The sequence below is a fragment of the Mauremys mutica genome, chromosome 12, assembly GCF_020497125.1.
Source record: "Mauremys mutica isolate MM-2020 ecotype Southern chromosome 12, ASM2049712v1, whole genome shotgun sequence".
Classification (NCBI taxonomy): domain Eukaryota; kingdom Metazoa; phylum Chordata; order Testudines; family Geoemydidae; genus Mauremys; species Mauremys mutica.
Genome location: NC_059083.1, coordinates 76,250,572 through 76,273,959, shown reverse-complemented (window position 1 = coordinate 76,273,959; position 23,388 = coordinate 76,250,572). Strand labels below are relative to the sequence as shown.

General features: G+C 37.7%; 1 protein-coding gene across 5 annotated transcripts in view; it reads right to left on the bottom strand.

Moving 5' to 3' along the window:
* CEP112 (centrosomal protein 112) overlaps positions 1–23,388 on the bottom strand; it is a 271,084-nt gene that overhangs the window by 207,504 nt on the left and 40,192 nt on the right. For 4 of the 5 annotated variants that reach the window (XM_044984035.1, XM_044984036.1, XM_044984032.1 and 1 more), the window contains exons 7-9: positions 23,278–23,325; positions 23,072–23,149; positions 960–1,046 (exon numbers count right to left, since the gene is read on the bottom strand). In XM_044984035.1, the coding sequence (XP_044839970.1) occupies positions 960–1,046; positions 23,072–23,149; positions 23,278–23,325 (213 nt within the window). The remainder of the gene's footprint in view (positions 1–959; positions 1,047–23,071; positions 23,150–23,277; positions 23,326–23,388) is intronic. The other variant, XM_044984034.1, reaches the window with a different exon arrangement.

Genomic DNA, 23,388 nt, shown 5'->3' with positions numbered 1-23,388 from the left:
CAGTAAAGCCTAAATTAGGATAAGGCCCCATGAACCTCATCCTGTGAGGTACGGAGCACTCAATTCCCAGTAACTCCATGGGAGTTAAGGACGAAGAAGCACTTAGTACCTCAGAGAATGTGACCTTACGTAAAAACATGATAAAAAACATGATACTAAGATAAACAATATAGGTAGTGACAGTCTTTTTAATCATTTGGAAAGTGATGCTTTGCAACACAGTCAGAAGAAATCCTACATAGCCCAAAGTAACCATTATTAAGTGATATTTTATTGCTGTGTAGAATCAAAAGTAAACTAACAGTTTGATAAACTAAGTTAAGCTGAATTGTAAGTGTTCAACAGTTTGCAAATCTATTTATTAAAACAGCCTACTTTTTCAAGCACAGTGTCAAAAATAAAATAGTAAAACCAAGTACTGTTACCATAGCATTTGGTACACTCATTTAAACAATTAAAATAAAAAGAAAATGTTTAAGTGGCACTGAACTTTACACTAAAATTAATAAAAGCCAAGGAATACAAATTTACAAACAGCATGCAAGAGTTAGAGATGGAGTTTCAAGAAAAATAATCAGATGATGGTCTTAGTTAATGATAAAAATCACAGGTTTACAGTTTCACCATCAGATGAAGCCACAGAAGTTGATGGGTTGTGAAGCAAAAAAATGTTCTTCAAACACCCATTTCTGCAATATCATCACGTAGCACATTAAATAACTTTTCACAGAGACATTTTCCTTTTCCAAGTTCAAGCCAGTATTGGAGATCTCCCTTTCAAATCAATTTTTGCAAACTGCAACAAACAACAAAATCTTATTTTAAAGCAAAATGAATGTTAACCTGAAAGAGCTAAAGCAATTAAATTCAGCTCTGAATTATTTATTAGGATCATATTCAATATTATACAGATTCATGTACTATACATCCCTCAGAAGTAACATCCAAACATTTCTTACCTTCTGAACATCAGCATCATGCTTCTGCTGTAATTTAAGCTTTTCTTCATGAAATTTAGCTTCCATTATTTTTGTTTTCATCTCCAACTTTAAAGGAAAAAAGTATCTCATAGTTATTAATTCACTTTCAGAATAAAATTATATTAAGGCCCTTCAGTGATTATTTACTTTCCATAATTAGAAAACTATTTTTTTGCTTGGGGGGGGTGGGGGCAGAAGGGTTGCTACTCAATAAACGATACAAAAAAAATCCAGGTACAGTTTTCGAAGTGTTTTCATACCATTTATTTCATACAAACATTAACAGTTTCAATCTGTACCCACTGTTTACAAAATTGTAGAAGATTTCAGCTGGTAAAAGAAACAAAATTACTGTCCAAAAAGCTAAAATTATATTTCTAAACAAAACAGTGTGAAAAGAAAGGTTTAATATTTGTGATAATGCACATAAATCATGCTAAAAGCTCTTTAATTTATTAGGCAGGTGTTTCTCCAATTTATACAAAGGATGTCCTTCAGCTCTCACTCATGTTTATTTTTGTAGGTTTCTATTATTCACAGATTTTATATTCTGTACACACTTCCTTTTTTAAAGATTCTCTTACTTACAAAATCATTAAGATTATTGCTGGCAAATCAGCAAGCTGGAAATATCTTGTTTTTGCCTTTTTATTTGTTTATTATTGTTTATTTAAAAGCTTCCATGTAGCATACCAACGATATTGCTGTTCATTGTAAACAGGCCAAGTTGTACACCTAAGATGATAACATGATAATTTAAATCTCTCATACATTTTTATTATGGCCTTTGAAAAGCATTGTCAGAATTATATCTCCACGTATCATAGCTCTTTTGTGTTTACCAAAAAACTTCCTAAAATGACCAATGATACTTTGGACCATACTGTATCTCTCCCACTTAAAACTAGTTACTTCTGCTGCTCAGGGAGCAATGCAGCCAACATAATCAGCCCTACAACCTCCGCTGTTCATAAGTGACACATCAGGCTGGGTCATGGGTGGCAATGGCTGGCCAGCAGAATGTTCTCTCCTGGACTGTTCCCACTAGCACAACTTAAACCAACATTTAAGCTGTTCTAAGAGATTCTGAATTGCCACCACTCTCCTTAGCCAGCTGAAAACAGGATCCCAGCCACGTTCCCTCCACCCTCAGCTCTTGCACAGCTTGGCTGGACCCACAGATTTGGCCTCTTGTGTTTAACGACATGATGGATAAACTGTATTATATAAAAGAATATGTTTGAGAGCCCCACACTAGCCTTCCAAGAGCAGAATTGGGCCAGGTGGGCCCAATCAGCTAATTAGGCTTCGGAGTGGGGGGGAGAGGAGGGATGGGAGGTCTTTTGGCTGGAGGCAGCTAATTAGGAACAGGCTCATCTGTGCAGGAACAGGTGGGACCTATAAAGCCAGGGAGGGGGCTACAGACTGGGGCAGCTGCAGAGAAAAGGCAGTCACTCCCTGGGGAGAGGGTTCTTGGAGCTAGCACACCTAGACAGAGAAGTGGAACCAGAGTGTGGGAAGCAGCTCAGAGAAGGAGCACTGAGGGCAGAGAGAGGAAGCCCAGAACTGTTGAGCTGAGGGTCCCCGGACAGGAACCTGAAGCAAAGGGCAGGCCCAGAGTCCCCCACCAGCCATTGAGGGAGTGGCACTGGGGCAGTGAATGGGAAGACTGCCTAGGACTGTTGATGGACTGACCCCAGAGTGACAAGGAAGATGCTGCAGGTGCTGGAGCGAGAGGAGCTGCAGACCAGAGTGATGGCATGCAAACTGCGGACGGGGCATTGGCCTAAGAGCTAATCCCCAGAGTGATCAGGAGAAGGCACCATACTGGCAGTGGATGGAGCACCCCAGGACAAAGAATCAAATTCTTAATTCATTACATTTATTTTTCTGTATTTTCTTTGGTTTAAATAAACACAATATTTCAAGAATTGATCTAATTTATTTTATGTATATAAAGATACATATTTAATACAAACACACTGCTATCAGTTCACTATAACACATAGATATATCAATATAGATATTTTTGTAAATGTATATAGAAAACGTCCACATACTAAAAGATCACAAGTTTACTGCACTGAATTTAACAAAAAAAAACCCTACGGGCAATAGATCCTATCAACAGCTGAAAGTAGGAGAGGCAAGTGCAGCAAGCCCTTCCATCAAGGACTCTCCACATTTAAGTACTGATACATCTAACTGTACTATGCCTAAGGAGGACATCTAACCCAAAGCCCAAAATAGGTCTGAAGTCGTATGCAAGCTACTATACCAGAAAACATCTCCAAGTATTTTGCCAACAGATCCAACTCTTTTCAACACAGATGGGTGGACTGATGTCTAATCCAAAGGAAAGGAAATCTATTCCCCTGATTTTCCAGGTATCATAGACGCTTGTATTCTCAAGACAATAAAATGCTTAGACATTTCATAATATTCACTTGTACCAAATATATGTTAAACAGGCTCTCTCACTGGCAACTAGTTTTCCCCAATTAGCAAGAGTGCATTGTAGCTCAGTGTACTAATTCCAGCAGAGTTTCCTTTCAAGTGTAACAGGACCTGGCACTACTTTGCAGAAAAGGATTCTAAACTTCATCTGAAGAGGACTAGCAAATGAATGTATCCGGAGATACAGTATGAAAAACTCTGAAAATGCTTGCTTAGGATAAGAGAGAGAAGGCTCATTACTCAAGGATAGAAACATCTGAAATACCTTAAGTAGATTAAAATTACCAAATCCTTTTCCATTTTAGAAAAAATGGTTAAACTATTCTTACCTGACAAATTCCAAATACTCAGCATTCTCCATTTCATTTACAACAAATAAATACATTATCCAAACAGTGCAGACAAGATGGGATTTTCAAAAGTTAGATGCCCAACTTTCATTGGCAGAAGGGTGCCTGACTCCCTTAGGTACTTTTTAAAATTCCAGTGTTTTTCTGCCCTGCCTGATCATCTGACACCACGTGTGATGTCATTACCACATACTGGGGGACTCTACATCAGAGACACAAGTAAAACAGGGAACCTATGTTTCAAATATTTAATTAACAAGTTTTTAAGGTGGCATATATTTTAATAATTAGGGGTATCCGGATTTTCTTTTGCCAAGAAAGGGTGTTTTTTAAAGTTTATCTTTGAAGTTAGACTAATCCTGCACTCATTGACTTGTTGGAAAAATTGTGGTAATAATATTTAAGATTATGAGTTTGATACTCAGTTCTGTGTCCATGAGGCATAAGTACAGCTGTATTATCTTCCACAGCCATTTTGAAACCATTAACTCAACTGTTTAATGTGATAAACCTAAAAATATTAAAATTTTAGAACTACTGCCAGCTTTTCCCTTAGATAAGAGATGCACAGTGGGACAGTACAAAGACTATACACCACTTAAGTCCTACTTATGTCCTATTCTAAAGGCTTGAATAGGATTTTAAATTGTACATATGTCTGGGGCAAGCCCTTAGAGTAGGAATGAACTTTTACCCCAACACACTTTCATCAATGATTTGGTAGTAAATATAAAATTTAAGGATAACACAAAGATTGGCGTAATGGCAAACAGGGCAGGATTCAATTTATATTTGTTGGCAAACCTCTATTTTGGCACAACATTGAAATCAACCAGAAAAAAAATCAGTTGGTAACAGGTGTCATGCAGCCGCCCCCACACCTTGCTCCTGCAGGGATTGGGTGTTACCAGCCCTGCAATCATAGGAATGAGGGAGAGGGAACATGACAGCAGAACTGCAGAGGGCTCCCTGCATTGCCACAGGGCCAGTAACACCTGATTCCAGCAGGTGCAAACTGCAGGGAAGGCTGAGACCCTGGGGAGGCAGAGCAGACACCCCTGGCCAGGACTACAGAGAGTAGGATGAGTCCCTGGCTACGGGGAGACCAAACTGCTACTGAATGACTCCGTCCAGGAGCACAAACTGTTCAGCAGCAGGGTCTGTGCTCAGACCTCCCCACACCTTGCACCTGCAGGGGTCAGCTGTCACCAGCCCCACAGCCAGGCAGGGAGCCCTTTGCAGCTCTGCTGTCACGGCCCTGCTCTGTCACTCACCAGCCAGGAATGTGGAAGAAACTGTTCAGAAGCACCTTGTGGACAGGGCTCAGCCTCCGCTTTGTAGTCCTGGCCACCCGTCTATGCTATTCAGGACCAGAGCCTTACCTGCAGCTTGCATCCCAGTGTCTTGGGTCCCTGGGCTAAGCATGCGTGAGGCAGGTTGGAGCAAGGGAAGGGGCTTTTCCCCTATACTTCGAATACTCTTAACTATCTACTTAAAGGAATATCTCTGAAATTTAAAATGCGTGTAAATGAGTCAAGTTAACTGCAACTTTTACTTACTATCATGTTAATCTCCTATCACTAAATTAAACTGGTGATAGCTGACTGTATTTCTGTGCCAGCTCCTCTCATCTACCAGCAGTTTCTATGTCTTAAATTGTGTTATGTTTTATAGGTCTAATATATATGGCAAACACAAAATATTATACAAACGATGTCATGGTAACCCTTTCATGTGTTTCAGAAAGAAAGCAGATGAAAACAATTTAGACCTCAGTGCATTCATCTTCATCAGAAAAGCAATTGTTGGTTTATGTACTGATGTCCATGTATACTAACAACTTACATATGGATTCATCTCCTTATTCCTAATTAAGAGATGGCTTAGAACAGAAAGTACACGATGCACTATCCCTGAGACAGAAAAAGAACTTAAATTTTTGAGTAGATATTTATCCATAGTTGAAAAGTTTGCAATGAAGTGTGAAATTTATCCATTGCCACAGCCTGAATATCATTCCTTTAGGTTTCTGTCATTGTTTATTCTCCTCACAGAGACTATGAAGCAATTAAACCCTAAGGCCATGTAAACATTACTGATGTCAAACATCTGTGCTGCCCCTGTTATTTAAAGCCATGGAGGGTGATACCAACAGAACAGCTTTTAAGTGCCTAATCAGACTTTCCTTTCTTCCTATTTTCAAAAACTCATCAACAGCAAACAATTATGTCATCACACCACTGTAAAGCATTTTCAGAAATGTAGGAGTTCTGTGTAAGCTTGAAAGCTGGTTTCTCTCACCAACAGAAGTTGGTCCAATAAAAGACGTTACCTCACCCACTTTATCTCCATTTTAAGAAAGGCAGTTTCAGGAATCTTTAGTAATGCAGCTATAATCTAAACCTCTTAGTGGCCATCCTATTACTGCCATAAATATCAGTTATCTAGGTGCTTCCCAAATTTTTCATGTGTCACAATCCCAGCATTTATCCTGCCACTATTTTTTTTACATGAATTTGCTGAGGTAGTACAATCTGTTTGATCTGTTTAATTATCTGATATATAAACATATCACTATGCAGATCAGTCATGTTATTTTGTGCCTGGGGCTCAGAGATACTTTGAACTCCTATTGATCACTGTTTGCTTGTCTTCACTGGACTAATCACCTTCAGGCCAGAGGTGGCATCTTGAAGGTTTAATGTATATCAGTATTTTTGGGATATTTGCCAAAACTCTATGTTCACTCGCCAGATTTTTTTCACTAACTGTGTGTGGGGGGATGGGGTGGGGTGAGGGGTGAACTGTAAATTCTAACTTCAAAGTTAGAACAAATAAAGTAACGCAACTTTTTTTTATCTCAAGACAAAATTTTCAACACCTGTATAACACCAAGACAAAAAAGGAATTATTAATCCACAATGATTAATAATCATAAAAAATGAAACATAACAAAACTTCATTCTTTACCATGTAATTAGTAAACTTCCTACTGAATGCCATTTACTCAACTCTTAATACATGGGCCTAAGTAACAGTAAACAAGAATTCTTTGCACATATAGTCTTTCATCTGGATAATTCAAATGCTGAATCATTGTAGAAGTACTGCACTGCACTTCTCTTGAACAACAGATTTTAACTAGTAGAGAATCTTTTTAAGTTATAGATGATTGGAAGTCTCCATTATTTAGTATTAGAAACTATTTTCACACTTCTAAAATTATGGCTCCAAACAGTTTAACATCATGTACAGTAGTTATTACATTCCATTTTTCGCTTCTTGTGGCAGTCAGATGCCCCACTAATCTCAAAATCTACCTCAGCTTTATGTTTCCATGAAATGGAAAGAAAGGAACAATTACCATACATCAAGGATATTAAGAAAACAATTACCATATATCAGGGATATTAAGCTGAAATCCTAACTCCACTGAAGTCAACAGCAAAACTCCTGTTGATTTCAATGGGGACACGATTTCATCCTAAGAACTTTAAACTTGTGCATGTATTTCATAGAAGATACAGTACAGCAAAGAAAGTGAACAAGAATCTATTTCCCACAGGGCCTGTAGTGTAGAATGTGCAGAGGTTGTATTATCCTATGGGGAAACTCCATTATAATACATTTTCTGTGGCAATTCGTTACTTACTCTCCTTAGCTATCATGACTGTGTGTAACAAACATATACCGCAAAATTTGTTGAAACATGAACTGATGCTAGCGACAAAAGGTCAAATTTTCTCTGCACCAAATTATCAAGTAGAATTAGGTATATTATATATTTATTAAACTACTGTCTGCTCATTCTGAAACACTTTCAAGGTTTTATTATTATTTTATATTTACAAAATAAGTTTGTACCCCACTCCCTTATTTTTAAACAATGAAGATGAGTAAGGATAATTGTCTTCATTTTATTCCCAAAAATAAACTGAGGCAGGATAGAATGACTGACTTGCCGAAAGTCACACAGAAAGCCATTGGCAGAAAAAGGAAACCGATAAAACCTTTATTTATATTGGTTTATTTTCTGTAAATGTATACAATTAGAGTATAGTTTATTGATGCATGAATTTCTCTTAAATTCTTAGTACTGAACTGTTGACATTACAAAATATAGTTATCCTCTTCACTTCCACAACTATGCACTCATAAAACACATGAGAATAGCAAAACAAACTTCCTCATTTTCAAATTAACCACATATCTTTTCTTATAACCCAATATGTCTGTCCGTGAGATAATATATACATGAATAAAGACTTGCAAGGAAGTATATAGATAGATAAAAAAAATTTTATATAAAGCAAGAGCTAAAACCATCCTTTTTCACTGGTAAGTAAAGGATTTTGTAGAGCAGTACTGCCACTTAATCCTAAAGGGATTTCAAGCAGAAAATACAAATTAGTGGTCTTTATGGGGGAAAAAAAGGGAGATAGGGGATTATTTTGGTGTGGCATACACTTTTTTCCCTTTTAACAAAATACCTCCTTTTCTAGCATAAATTTATTGATCACTCTGACTGTATTCTTTCCAACAGAAACACAAGACCTGAAACATCCTGAAGCCTAAAAGAGGCAAGACATTAACAGAAAACTGTACAGCAACACAAAGAACTGCAGTGGAAGTGAGACTCATGTACATCAGGAACAAACTCTCAACCATGACCACAGCACAGGCCTTAGCTTAAAGTGCATTGGAGCTGACTTCTTTGCAACTCCAGCATGGTGCTTTAAGGGCGCTTTGTACATGAGAGCTGACTGATCTTTAGGCCTTAAGCAAAAAAAAGCTGCTCTCTGCAAGAGTTATAAGAAGGTCCACAGTCTGTGTCCTTTGCCTAAGCTATTTAGGATAAAGCTGTCTGAAGGATAACAGGAGAAAAATCTCAAGATGTAAAGAGGAGGGCTGTTTCACTGTAGATGATTTTACATATAATATCTCATCTTAAAATTCCTGGGGGGTTAAAAAGTACAGTATGTCTAAGCTGCACCAGCAGAGGAATTAATGACTACAGTAAAGCTTGCATTGCCACACCAAACTACTCTGCAAATAATTTATCAAGGAACAAGATGAAGGTATCCTTGACAAAGATGATACTCTGGTGAAAAGTCAGGTTTCCTTCACAGCTAAAGACTTAAGGAGAAGTCCTTCTCTTTGTGTAACAGGATGATCAAGCCTAATCATAACACATCCTTTCCTCCTGGGCCCCCAAAGCACCTAATCACTAACCAAGTGGGGCACCTCTCAGAGGTTTGACTCATTCCATTTGATGAATCTGGGTTTCTATGTAAACAAACAAGTAATCTGAGTTTGGCATATGGATTTTTTTCTATATGCAAAATTACTTTTTTCCCCTCTGTGTCGAGGGTACTGTGCTTCTCCATTGTTGTAAGTGTTTGTTGTAAGAACCAAAAATGATTCTTTTAGGGAGCACAGATATTTTTTTGCCTACATTTCTATTTGTTTTAAATTTATAAAACTATCAGATTTTCAAACACATTCTACAAATTAAAGGATGTTGTAAATAATTTTCTTCCTATTAGAACATAATGCACAATAAAAAGAGTTTTTCCATCTGGAATTTGCATTAACCTGGGGCATTTTTCTTGATGTTTTTCAAGTGATATTGAAAGTATCAGTACAATTAAAAAAAAACAACCTCTACACATTATTTCACTTACTGACAGAATTCACATGGTACTATAATGTTAGATATAGGAAGAAATTAAAATTAAATTACTTAAAATACATACTTCTGTTGTAGAAATAATTTTTGGTAATTGTCATTTTGAAATCGTAGATATCTAGGCTTTGGGCTTAACCCTACAATTCAATCTGCATAGATAGAAAAGCTTCACACATCTAAAGGGTCTACCTCAGTGGTTCTCAACCTATTTACAATTGTGGGCTGCATCCAATACTACCTGTATGGTCCTGAGGATGTCACATAGAACCAGTGGTTCTCAACATGTGGCCTATCTACATGGATGGGGCAACTGATAAAATTAAGCATATGTGTCAGTTTTTACAAGAGTGGTGCCATATCTCAGCGAAAATAAAACTGCAATTAAGCAATTTAAAGTACATTCCAAAATCACAATAAAAAGAGCTGCTTGGTATGCAACTCCTTTTCTATGTAACTCCATTTTAATAATTAATAGTTTTCAGCAGGAAATTAAAATAAGAATTAAAATTTCACTAGGAAAATTTTGGAAGGTTTAAAATTGTCATTGTTAATTCACAAAGTAAAGGCCTCATATATTCATTATTTATATGCAGCATATGGGTGTTTTTCAGTTTTAAAATTTTTTTAAATGACATGCTTATGCTATAAACAATGTGATAGCCACTCAAATTATGAATTAACAGGACATTATTTTTAAATGTCCCAATATAAAAGTGTTTGCTCTAAAGTTGATGTTCTCAATCTGTCACTTATTTTCCCCAACAAGAAAGTATCTAGTATATTTCTCAAAATCCCTTAGGCACTGGTTTGAACACAGATTTTACATCTTTTTGTACTTATAAATTAATTAAAAATTTAGAGCCATTGTTACTTCATAATTTACATGGAGATCTGTTTCATGTCTTTCAAAAAAGAAAATATCATCTAAAGTTTTTGTTTTAATTTTTAATATTGTCATAGATTTCAACTTTAAGGGAAATTTTTTTGAAGTGAATGATTAGTTTTGTCCCTGATCAAATTTAGTCATTTAAAGTAATTTTATTCACAATAGCACATCATATTAAATATTTTAAGGAATTCTTAAATGCTGCAGTGAAAGAACATTCTGTAGTTTTATTTGGAGTGACAACTGTCCCACTTCTTATACATCATGAACATTCTCTAACACTTGTAGCAAAGACACTTGAGGATCTTTGATTTAGTTGGGTTTGGTCCTGCTTTGAGCAGGGGGTTGGACGAGATGACCTCCTGAGGTCCCTTCCAACCCTGAGATTCTATGATTCTATGATCAGTAAGTGCCAAAAAGCCTGAAATGTTTAACTGTCAAAGTTCACATACAGTAGCAAACAGGGCGGGCTCCAGGGCTTGTTCCAATTGTTCCAAAAGTTCCAATTGGACTCAATTCTGCAAAGTGCTGAGTTCCCTCAACTCCCATTGAAGTGACTGGCATTTGTGCATGCTCAGCCCCCTGCAGGATCAAAGCCATAGTGAGTGTAGAGGCAAACAGACAATTATCCCACTACCTAAGTCAAGTTACAACAACTCCTATTTGAACATTGTAGTTATGTTCCTGAAAAATGCGACTTCAAGCGAAACAATGTTAAGCGAATCCAATTTCCCCATAAGAATTAATGTAAATGGGGGGGGGGTTAGGTTCCAGGGAAATGCCCCTTTAAATAAGCTGACCCACTCTTAAGCCCATTGTCTTTTTAAGTGGATCAGGAAGTTGAGACAGCAGCTGCTGCACCAGGCTCTCTCTGTCTCTCTCTCAGTGTACCTGTCCCCACCCTGCTCTATATGGAGAAGAAGGGGTAAGCGGGGTGTAGGAGCAGGGGGGAGGGGGGGACCCTGACATTAGCCCTCCCTCCCCCCGCACAACAAGCAGGAGGCTCGGGGAGCAGCTCCAAGGCAGAGGCCAGAAGCAGCACATGGCAGTGTGGGGAGATAGCTGCAATTGCTAGCCTGCTGGCAGCTGCTGCACAGGAACTTAGCGGAGCGGGGAGCTGATGGGGGGCTGCCGGTTGACCCTGGTTCCAAGCCCCCACCAGCTCGCTGCAACGGTCTGCTCTTCCTGCTAGCAGTAGACAAAGCAGGCGGCTGCCAAACGACATTAGAAGGGAGCATTGCACAACTTTAAACGAGCATGTTCCCTAATTGATCAGCAAGGTAACAACGAAACAACTTTAACCGGGACGACTTTAAGTGAGGAGTTACTGTATTTGCCAGTTCATCTGTCACCCCAAACTAATTAAGCAACAGAAATCCCAATGATTTCTCTATGTAGCAGAAATTAGAAAATAAACTGTAATAACCCAGTTTCTATGCACCAAATATACATACAATTGAAACCCGCACATTTGCTTTTTGTTTACAAATATGATTGATTGTTTTCTAATGTGTATTTCATCAATCTCTGAGTCTTTGTTCAATTCCAGCCATCTCGGTATCTACTAAAACATCAAACTTGCATTCATTTTTCACACATTTTACATATAGACCATTATATTGCAATTCATCTCAGAATTTCCACTCCATTTTTTTTATTATAGAAAAACTACATTGCACATGGAAAGTAAATGTCACATATGTGGCACATACCGAATTGTTAAGAAATCTACTACCAGCAGTATCAATATTAGTAAATTATAAAAGTTACAAAGTCAGTTTGGAAAAATGTTTCTCATCCTGGCTGTACATTTCCTGTAGCTCTATTATTTCTGTGCCATGCCAATCTACTACTAAAATAAGTTTTTGGTCTTACTAAGATCAACATTGAAGGGTTAAAGTAAATAAAAATTAGATTTTGTGACTTTGAAGTCAATGGGACTACTTTTGTAAGTAAAGTTTTGTAGAAACGTAGTGGGTCAGAAATAGGGTGACAGATGGCAAATGTGAAAAATCAGGACGAGGGTAGATGGTAAGTGGTGCCTATATAAGAAAAATCCCCAAATATAGGGACTGTCCCTATAAAATTGGGCCCTCTTGTCACCCTAGTCAGAAATCACATGAACAAGAGATATGGTTTTGTAAAGGGAAATCATGCCTCCCCAATCCATTTGAATTCTTTGAGGGTGTCAGCAAGCATGTGGACAAAGGTGATCTAATTGATATAGCGTACTTGGACTTTCAGAAAGCTTTGACAAGATTCCACACCAAAAGGCTCTTAAGCAGAGTTAACAGTCATGGGATAAAAGGGAAGGTCCTCTCATGCATCAGTAACTGGCTAAAAGATAAGAAGCAAAGGGTAGAAATAAATGGTCAATTTTTACAGTGGAAGGAGGTAAATAGTGGAGTCCCACAACGATCTGTAGTGGGACCTGCAATGTTCAACATTTTCATAACTGATCTGGAAAAGGAGGTAAACAGTGAGGTAGCAAAGTCTGCAGACATTACAAAATTGCTCAAGATGGTTAAGTCCAAAGCTGACTTAAAACAGTTACAAAAGGATCTCATAAAACTGGGTGACTGAGCAACAAAATGGCTGATGAAATTCAATATTAATAAGTGCAAAGTAATGCACATTGGAAAAAATACAGATCAACCCATCCATAAGCCATAACAGGCTTTGTGAGGTCCATCACAACAACTCCCCTCCACTCCTTTTACTAGACTCAGCAGAATTGGACAAGCCTAAGTATAATCATCAGCCCCATTAAATGCCTAAATAGGAGTCCATAATTTATTGATTCTGCATTACAGAAATTCTAAAAAAGGGCACCCAGCCATCCATATACTTTTTACGTACTTTGGCCATGTCTGCTCACACTCTTGTATGAATTTAAAATAAACTAGTTTAGTTAAACTAGTAGAAACCCTGTACAGACATTTTTATTTTGGTGTACATTGTTTATTCCTAATTAGATGTAAGGTAAATGTAAGGCCTACTCTACACAACATGGTTAAGTTGATGTAAGCTGAGTTGCATCTAGGTACCTGTGAAAGTGTCTTCATTTAAATCTGGCTCCTGCCAATGTACGTGCCTCTCTACGCCAATTTAGTAACACCACCTCCCCCTCTGGTGTAGAGTCACAGTAAATATAATTAGGTTGACGCAGTGTCAGTGTACACACCACGTTACTTATGTCAACTGTTACAGGCTTTCAGGGGCTATCACAGAATGCACCACACTGACAATACAATTGATACAAGTACTCCTGGTGAGGATGTGCACCGCCGATACAAGGAGCCAAGTGTTCTCACACACGCAAGCAATTTAATAACTGTAACGGCTGAATGCCAACGTAAGCTAGGTTGACATAATTTTGTAGTGTAGGCATGACCTAAGTAAGTCTAGTTTAAACTGAAATAAGAGTGTCCACACAGACTTTTTCACTGCTTTAACTAAAGGAGTTTAAAATAACATCTTCACTTAAACCATTACAACTCCACATGTAGACAAGTCCTGAAAAATATATGTCATAAGAACAGCAATTTAATATAACCCACCACAAATCCCCGGCCCTTCAAAAATTCCCCACTCCTGAAATCACAATTCCCCCTATACTGTTTTCAGGTGCTTGTGGAAAACAATGAGCCTCACAATGAGCCCTCTCAATCTTTGGATTTGAGCTATTTTAGATTAAAACCAAAATGAATTCCAAAGCCAGGGGTCAAACTATTCAATTTAGGTTTGTCTGGAATAAGCAAGCTTCCTAAATATTTCATAGAAGGTGGCCCCTGAAGAGCACTCTAAAGCTTTGTGGGGGCTCGAGCGGGCCCCTTCACCAAGTTTCTAAAGCTCATCAGGAGACTGAGGCGCTCACCGTACTCCCGTACATTTCATAAGGTCTGCAGGAGTAAGGCACCTCTCATGTGGATACTGTGAAGAGACACAGGAAAGGAGGAGGGAATGCCTCTGAATATGTTACTTTCTGCAATCCTCAGGCTTTCCCCAACCACAGGTGAAACAGTAGTATTCAATATTGGAAATTATGTGTGTATGTAAGCCATTGCATGATGATTCTCCTAATCTGAATGTCTATGTATGAGTAAAAAACTGGATTGGGACTTGGAAGATCTGGGTTTAACTGCCAGTGCTGTCATAGACTATTTATGTGATCTTGGGTAGATCACTTAACCCCAGTGTCCTTCAGTTCACCATCTGTAAAATAGCAGAAATAATATTTCATGGATCTCACTTTTTGTCTGTATTGTCTATTTAGACTAAGGTCTAAAGTGCAGGAACAGTCTTAATGCACATGAACAGTGCATAGAAAAAAGGGCCCTGATCTTGGTAGGATATTCCAGGTGCTACTGTAAAATAAATAATTAATAGTAATGCAAAAATAAATAAGCTATATAGAGAAGATAAACAGAAGAAGTGCAGGACTGGTATTATATGTCTCTATTTATGATTTAAGCAAGCAACAAAGAATGAAGTTTGTGGTTGTAAAATTATTTGAATATGGATACAATGGAAGTTATAAATGAGTTAACAAGTCTATGCATAGATTTAGGGCCCCTAATTATCAGCAACTGATATGAGATTCCGGGTGTTTTACAGTTGTGTAATTTATGTGCAGAATGCACATATAGAAAATCATTGCACAGGGTTAAATTTTCTACCCCAGCTACATTTCTTCATAAATGAATACAGGTTAACACACTAAGAAGATAAAAAAATACTCTTAATAAACTGTTTAGTAGTTTGTGATGAAACACACAGCGCAATGCTTTTTTCCTCTCCTAGAAAAAAATCTTTTCCTTTTAAGAATAAACAAAGTTCATGAAAGATTACTTTGTATACAATGGTGATTGGGGCCTGAATCACATTTATATTGTATTTTCAAAGATTTTCTTTACCTTTAAATTAAAGAGAGCCTTGCAAACCTCATGTGAGCAGATGCCTTTCCTAACCTGCTCTCTAACACAATTCACATATTAGGGAGAGTCCAAACTCAGCCCCTTGTTGGAGCGTGGTTTTATTAACACAAATATAAACAATACAGCAACAAAGATTGGCTTAAATCTTTTTGCCCAGGCTTCGGGCTCTTAAGGTTCCTCATGTGTGTTGTGTGGGTTTTTATATATAAAAAACACACACACCATTATAGGAAAACAATACTGACACAGTTTATAACATTCTTGGCAAAAATATCTGATTTTAATTAAGAGAAAAATGTCTGCTCCGTGATGTAGCCCAAAGCGTAGCAATTTTAATTTTACATTTTTAAAAACTCCGGTTAATTACAAGAGTCATCCTTTAGAATGCTGTCATCAAATTAGTTTTTATTAATTGCTCTTAATCAAGTATGCATTAAATGTCTAATTTGTACGTTTAAATATTTTCCCATGGAATAAAGCTATTAAGAGGAAGAATCAAAACCTTTAAAAAGTTCATTCACACTGACCACTTCATAAAACTAATGAAAGGAGAAGCCAGACTGGTGAATCACATTGCCAGATTTAAGACCAGAGTCCCAGTATCTGGGTCATCCAGCCAGCCTTCGCCACTGCTTGATGCATTTTTTTCCTTCACTCTTGTTCAACGTCCATTTTCCTTGAATTATTTTTCTATCATTTTCATCTTTCTAAAATGCCTTGTTCATTTTTCTTCTATAATTCCCTCGCTTCTTTAACTTGACATTTTTATTTTAGCTCTTCTCTTTAATCTGAGTCCTAGTTTCTGTAGTCCTCCATTTCTATTCACCTTTCAACCCATTTCTTCTCTCTCCCTCTTGAATGAGGGATGGACTCTACATTTGCCAATCCTCAAAACGCAGGTCAAAGTGTCCACAAGGTGACAGAGTTACTCCGTTTTCAACATCTCAAACCCTGTAGACATTTAACTATAAAAATGTCACAGAGAGCTCTCTCCCAGTGATAAAGAGCGGCTACACAGTGCAACTTACAATGGCGCAACTGCAGTGGCAGAGACTTGCTTTTGTAAGGTGTGCAGTGTAGATGTAGCTTTATATCCTGGAACCAACATGGCGATAACTACACTGCATATTTCCCTTCCTTGTCTCACAAGTCACATATCAAGTTTCATAACATAGTTGTTACACCCTGCATAGCCTTCAATAATTGCCTCATCTACAATCAAGTAAGCAGCCATGAGCAGCACGATAGAGAATATACTGTAATTAGGCTACCTTCACAAGCCCTGTAAATACTCTTACAGTAGAATTCATGGTTGTACTATAATAACCTTTAGATTAAAAGAATAAATAAATAAAAGTTTGTCTCTTGACAAAATTTTTATTGACAGTTATTTTCATTCTAGTAACATTAGAAAAGCAGAATGTTAAGTGACTTAAAATATTTCTGCTTTGGATCTGTTGAGCATTTATTGAGTTTAGATTCCTTGCTTACTGGGGGGAAAAAATCTATTGTAGAGAGATAATAAATGTAACAAAGATAAAAAATGTTCTAGCAAAGAATAAAAATATGAAACTGAAAAAATATGGAACAGAAGAAGCCCTTTAAAGAAACACAAAGTAGTTCCAAAATGAAGTATTTTATGTCAAGGAAATTGATTGGGGGCTACCCACAACCACTAAAATAGTAGATTCATATAAATAGATTTGTTTTCCACTCCACAAGAGGTTCAAAATCAAATCTTAACAACACAGTCAGTTTTGTGTTTTTGAAAAACATAAATAAGGACTTCACTCCTTTTTTCACTCCATGGGTGGGTGGCATTCAGGATGGGTGGAGGTGAAGTTCAAAGGGAGCTTGCCTATTCCTCAAGATGAACCATTCCTGCCATCTGTTCTCAGTTGCTCTGAACTGCTGAAAACTGATCTGCCCTTGTTTTGTTGCCTCTTCCTTGTTTGAATCCAAGATTTTTAGTGATGACAGTTTCCCAAATGGTTTAATCCACGTCAGAAGCATTGGGGGGAAAACTTCTACAAACCGCTGCCTGATGATGCTCATATTTTAACAACTCTGTGATGTGGTTTATCATTGAAAATGGCCATGTGTTTGGCATTAGAGAGTTAAAACAGGTGCAGGGAAGGTTTATGAATGAAGGGCTAAAGGTTAAAAGCAAAAAACCACAGTTATTTTATTTAATGCTCTCCCCTTTTACCACAAAGAAGTAAAAAAAAAAAAGCTAAATCTTTAGAAAAACTTTCCTTTGTACAGCACTACTCTTCTGTTAATATATTTCCATACTCTAAATGAAAAGGCCTCACTTTTAACTGAGCTTCACAGTCAAACTAAGAAGAAAACACATTTAAGCCTCCTGGTTAATAGTAAGCATATGGTGATTGTGAAATACTTTCTATAACCTTTCAAGTTAAAAATAGCCCACAGTACAGTACCATTAGCAAAAGGGACTGGATCCCCTCTGTGTGGTTTGCAGGAGAATTTCCAATTTCAACAGAATCACTTGTTGAGTGTTTTACAGAGGCTCTTAGTGTGAATTCCTGCTATTTGCAGTCCACAATATTACTCAGCTGATATGTGTGTGCTTCTGATTATTAATTATTATTATTATTTTCTATTCCACCTTTAATGAAGCCCTGTCTTACCATGTCCTGGCACAATTGGTGGTTTCGAATACTGCCAATCCAAAGGACTAGGCAATACCAAAGCAAGGGAGGAAAAGTGATGTCTACACAATGTGATTGAGTATCGAGTTGGACTAGTAGTTGTTGATAGGGAGCAGCTTTTCAGATTAATTCCCTCATTAGTCATGGAAGTGTTGCCACCCAACCTTGCTCTTCCTCATGTCTAGGCCAAAGATTTTTTTTCTACTGATTGTATTTAGGATTAGGCTTCATGTACATATAAAGTTAAGACATTTCTAAGTTTTATTGTTCTTATAAACATATCCACTATCAAAGGGTGGGAGGACTGATTGTTTGCAGATGATGGCCCTATGCTTTCCAACTCTGGCTAATAGCTTTGGAGTTCTATGCAGTTCTAAGTATTTATGAGTAGTTTACTGAATTACGTACTTGTGCTTTAATCTTACAACAATGTAGTTTATATATTTAAAATCAAGTATGTGTAAATCTTTTTTTGTTTTGTATTTTTTAAATACGTCATGGAATTTGCTTTCCTGCAACTTGGTCCACTGGCTCTAGAGTCATTAACTTTCTGGACAATATGCAAGGCCCATCATTTTCCTTATGAATTTGGAGGAGGAGTGCTGAACGGGGGCAATTTCTTTCATTATATTTACTGTTTTTGTCTGATGCTCACGTAATTATTATGGTGAGCTGAGCAGCTTGCTACAAAATACAAGGTATTTATTTTATATAGACAGTCTTTACACAAGGGAGCCCAGAGCATAGAGTAGACTGATATTTTATAAACTCAAAATAAATGAATAAAATATAACAACATCAACAGACTACTAAGATTTGTTGAGACAAGCAGGATTTGGCATGTTAAGGTAAAATAAATACAATATGAATTTTAAAAAGGGGGCGAGGGAAGAGAGACAAACATTTTATAAAAAAAGGCTATAAAGTACAAATGTGCAGATTTTTAAAAGTTAACCAAAAAACATCACATTTACAAGGGTATTTATTTTAGTCAGATGAAAGTGGTGTTCTCAGACTTGAATACGTTGCTTTGAAAAAAAAATTGTATATGCAGAATAGGTTTCTCGTCCATCATTCTAGTCATATAATTAGAGTTCTGCTGTACTGTTTGTAAGGAGCATTACTGCATGGGGGTTGGGAGGGAGGGTATCACAAAACAATTATCATGGGACTATTTAGCAAAATAGTCAATTCTTTTTTGGACCAGGATGTTTACAGGACACATTTCAAGCTACCCACCAACTCACAATGCATTTTCAAACGTCTCAGAGAAGACACAAAAAATAAAAACACTCCATGTAGAGCGTGCACACACACAAACCCAGGGTGTGGAAACACACAAAACCACAAAAAAAATTCAGAATGAATTAGATGCAATAAATGAACAGGTTCACAGCTTTCTCTCTCTTTCAGTGCTCAAACATGGTAGCATTCAGATGTTTATTCCAGTACCAGAATGTCATCTTAAAAAGCAAAGATCTCATTACATGCAAGACATAATTAAAAGTGACCATTTCCTCTTAATTATTCACGTAACATATTCTAAAGAAAAATTACTGGAACAGCATCCAATAATAAACATCCAAAAATAACATGGAATCAAAACTGGAGTAAAAAGCAGATGGATCTAACATATGCAGACTACCATTATGATAACAAAAAAATGTTTTATTTTTTCCTTTGATATAACATGAAAAGACTTGGACATGGATACAAAACATCTCCTATCATCTCACAAAATGCCAGCCATTTCTGATGAAGGATAATAAAAGAAACATAGTTGAGAAAAACTGGATTTACACTAGCTAAGGTTCTAGACATCACTGGTTAACAATCAATATTCTATTTATTATAGTGTCATTAAGAACTGCCCCTGCCACCAAACAAGGGGTGAGGTTTTCTTTTGGACCAGCAGGAGATGGACACAGTAAGGCTCTTTTCAGGGTCTGGAGGGTGGGGACACATAGAAAGTATGCCTTCCTGGGCACACAGGAAAAGCATGAACAAGGGTAGGTGATTGTGACCCAGGGACCTCTTGATGGCAACTGGCAGAGGGAACAGAGGTGCATAAAGGTTACAGGCTTCCCCTGGGTCTGGTATTTACATTCTAGTTCACCAAAGAGTGTCATGGAAGATTTCTCCTGAAAGCCTGTATCGCAGTGGCCATCAAAATTTTTGAGAAATGTATTCATGGATAATATGTAAGGAGATGATGTATATATACACATACATATACTTATATAAGGCAGGTTATGCACAGGTAATGTGCCTTGAGACAGACTCCACCAGAACAGGAGGTAGGAGACATTTATCCCCCTAGCCAACCATTCTTACAATAGAAGACAATTAGCATACTGAATCAAATGCTAATGAAGAAACTGAGGGGACTTCAGAAGGAAAATTAACAGGAATAGGTAAACAGCGGGGTGAAAATCCTGTTTTATAAGTGAAGAAAAAAAGGACTGGTCTGATATATCTGGGGTGCAGAAAGATGCTTTGGCATCTTTGATTCTATCCTTTCTCCGGGAAGGCAAGTAGCCCGTGGGCTAATCTCATGAAAAAAGTCTCAGCCATATTGAAAAATGCTCTGAGAAAGACTTTGAGGTAAGTAGTACCTTATTAGACAAGAGGACATCTTGTTAGTTGAGTTTAGGCTCTAAAATGTATGTTCTGATATTATATGTCATCCTTTGTTTCCAATGTTTCTGTTTGCTATCATTTGACTCTCTGTTCTTTGTTAAATAAACTTGGTCTTATTTTCACTATACACACATGTAAGTGCTCTGTGTTAAGCAGAGATGGGGTCTAAGGTATAACTAGTAAGCTGTACTGCACTGTTCCTTTGTGAGCAGGTATAATAATTCTGTGAGTGTTCAGGGGATAAGGAGCTGGACACCACGGGGTGATGATCAGAGGACTCAGGGGTTGGAGTGTGCCCATCACTAGCCTGCATGAGGGACAGCAGAGCCCACGTGGTCTGAGAGGGGAGCGCTTGTGTTGCCTGTGACTGAGACAGTTAGGGAGCTGACCCCTGGAAGATACAGACAAGGCTTTCCCAAGTTAAAAAGAGGTGGTAGCAAGGTGCCTGAGTACCCCTGGGCAGTATCACAGTGATACCTCTCAAGCTCTGATTGATCTGTTCAGGGCAGGCAGGAGCAGCTGACTGGTTCATGCAGCTCCTCCTCCTGGGAGGATAAGAGCCCTCTCCTGGAAGTGCGCTACAAGCCAGCCCACAAAGCATGCACTCACGCAAACTCACCCTGTTTTGTAGTTGCCTGGCTAGAAGTCCCTGGTCCACCATGGGCCTAACCAGATTGCCTTTTCGGGGTCAGGAAGAGGAAGAGATTTTCCCATTGTATAAAATAGGCCAATATCCAATAGAGTGGAAGGGGAGGTTATTTGTTTGCTTTTTAAAACTCTCCCATGCCAGCCTGAGGACCTGTTTGGTTAGTTAGAATTTAAAATGGAAAATTATAAAAATGGTTCAACTAGCAGTCAGCATCCAGTGCTGGCAGGCTAAGTGTAAACCCAAGCCCAGCATCCAGGAAGCCAATGGTATCTAACCCAGCTGTTCTCAGGGCAGTGGGTAACTGAGTCTCACATAGACTGAGTCACCTCCATCTGCATTTCTCATCCCACACACAAATGGTTTGAGATTCCAGTTCAAATGTCAAATTCCCAGTTACAGGCTATCCAGGGGTTAGGCATAGGATCAGCAAATTCATCTATCCCACACTGGACTCAAATAATTGCATGAGAGCTCGAGGGCAAAGGGGTAGGGTAGAGGAGACAGTTGCCCTCCCACGTACCCCAGTATGTTATTTTAATGAATAAAATTTGCAGCCTGCTACTTTTATCTCATACACCATCTCTGTATCATCTGATGCATGGCCTGATCGATGAAAATTGAATACTGTAACCTCCCACGAACAAAACAACATGAGAACAGAACTGTGAGATATGTAGGCTGAAGTAATGTACATGTTTTATGGATCTCAAACGCTTAGCTGAAGGTTTGGAAGTTTAACCCTCAGAACACTAATATTTTCAAGTTGCTAGTCTAGCAGCTTCTTAGGCTGACAGAGCATAATAAAATGCACAGTATTTGCCTAGTCTCCAAGTTGCTAACATGCATCAGTGAAATAGAATATGTACTGATGGAATGGCAAAGATGTCACAATAATATAGGTACAAGCATGTCATAAAAAGATTTCCCTGTTACCATATTAAAGGATTTGGTTTTATAGTACAAGGAAGAATGTGCCCCACATTGTACATAATAAGACTGTAAATTCCATCCAGGGGCTCTGGTGAAGATATCAGCCATAAGAGCAAAGCTTGAGTGCTTTGTTCATGTCACCAGAATCCATTATACGCCGAATTTATGTTCATAGGAAGTGATACATTATTTAATGCATTACATATTTTCAAAAATAATTCTTACAGCCTAGGTCTCTTGTCCACCTCCCACATCCCCTGACACCTTTCTCCTTCAGCCTTCCAATATATTCCAGATATCATTCCTCAGTTTCACAGGATAGTTTGGTGGGAGTTAGGGGAAGAAAGGAGGAAGCCAGTTGATGTTTATGCTATATATAAATTTCCAAAAGCACATATTTTGTATGTACTGACATGAATTAAAATAGAGTGGTCACCCTTCAGAACACTGGTGAATTCTACTGAAGTCAAACAGATACAGTTACTAGAATCTGTATTATACTGTAATTTAACAGGACTAATCACATGGCTAAAGTTAATAATGTGTAAGTGTTTGCAGGACCAAAGGAAATTAATTGACATTTTTAAGGGCTACCAATGTACAGTTTTTCTTTAAATATTGAGGGTGTCATTTTTTCCTAAATTGTTGTAAAGAAATTATTTGCTTAGCACAAACTCAGTGACCTTGAAGTATATTGTCTTAAGCAAGATTTCCAGCATATCCATAGTCACACTGCTACTACACATATACTGTTTTTTATTACATACCCTCTGTTCTTAGAAAGAACAGAGACTGCTGATCAAACCATCACTTATTTCACTAGAAAGAAAAAAATTTTTAGGACATTTAAAGATCCAGATACTTAAGAAGTATCTTACCTCTTTTTCATGCATGCGAAACAGTGACTGTTCATCCCGAAAAGTGCTAATTTTTCCCAAGCCCATTTTGGGTGTCATCTATTGAATGAGAAAGATCATATTTAAAGCTCAAAGCATTACCTTGAGGAGAATCATTTTCAAGTGAAAAATATAAAAGGCAACATGCAGTCTACCTCCATAAATCATCAAGGGAATATAACACCTACCAGAGACAGAGGTATGGGCTTCTCTCGCAAATATCTTGGATTTTCTAGCTGGAAAACAAGATATTATACAACAGCAGCTTACTGACCATGTGACATAGCTTTTCATCATTA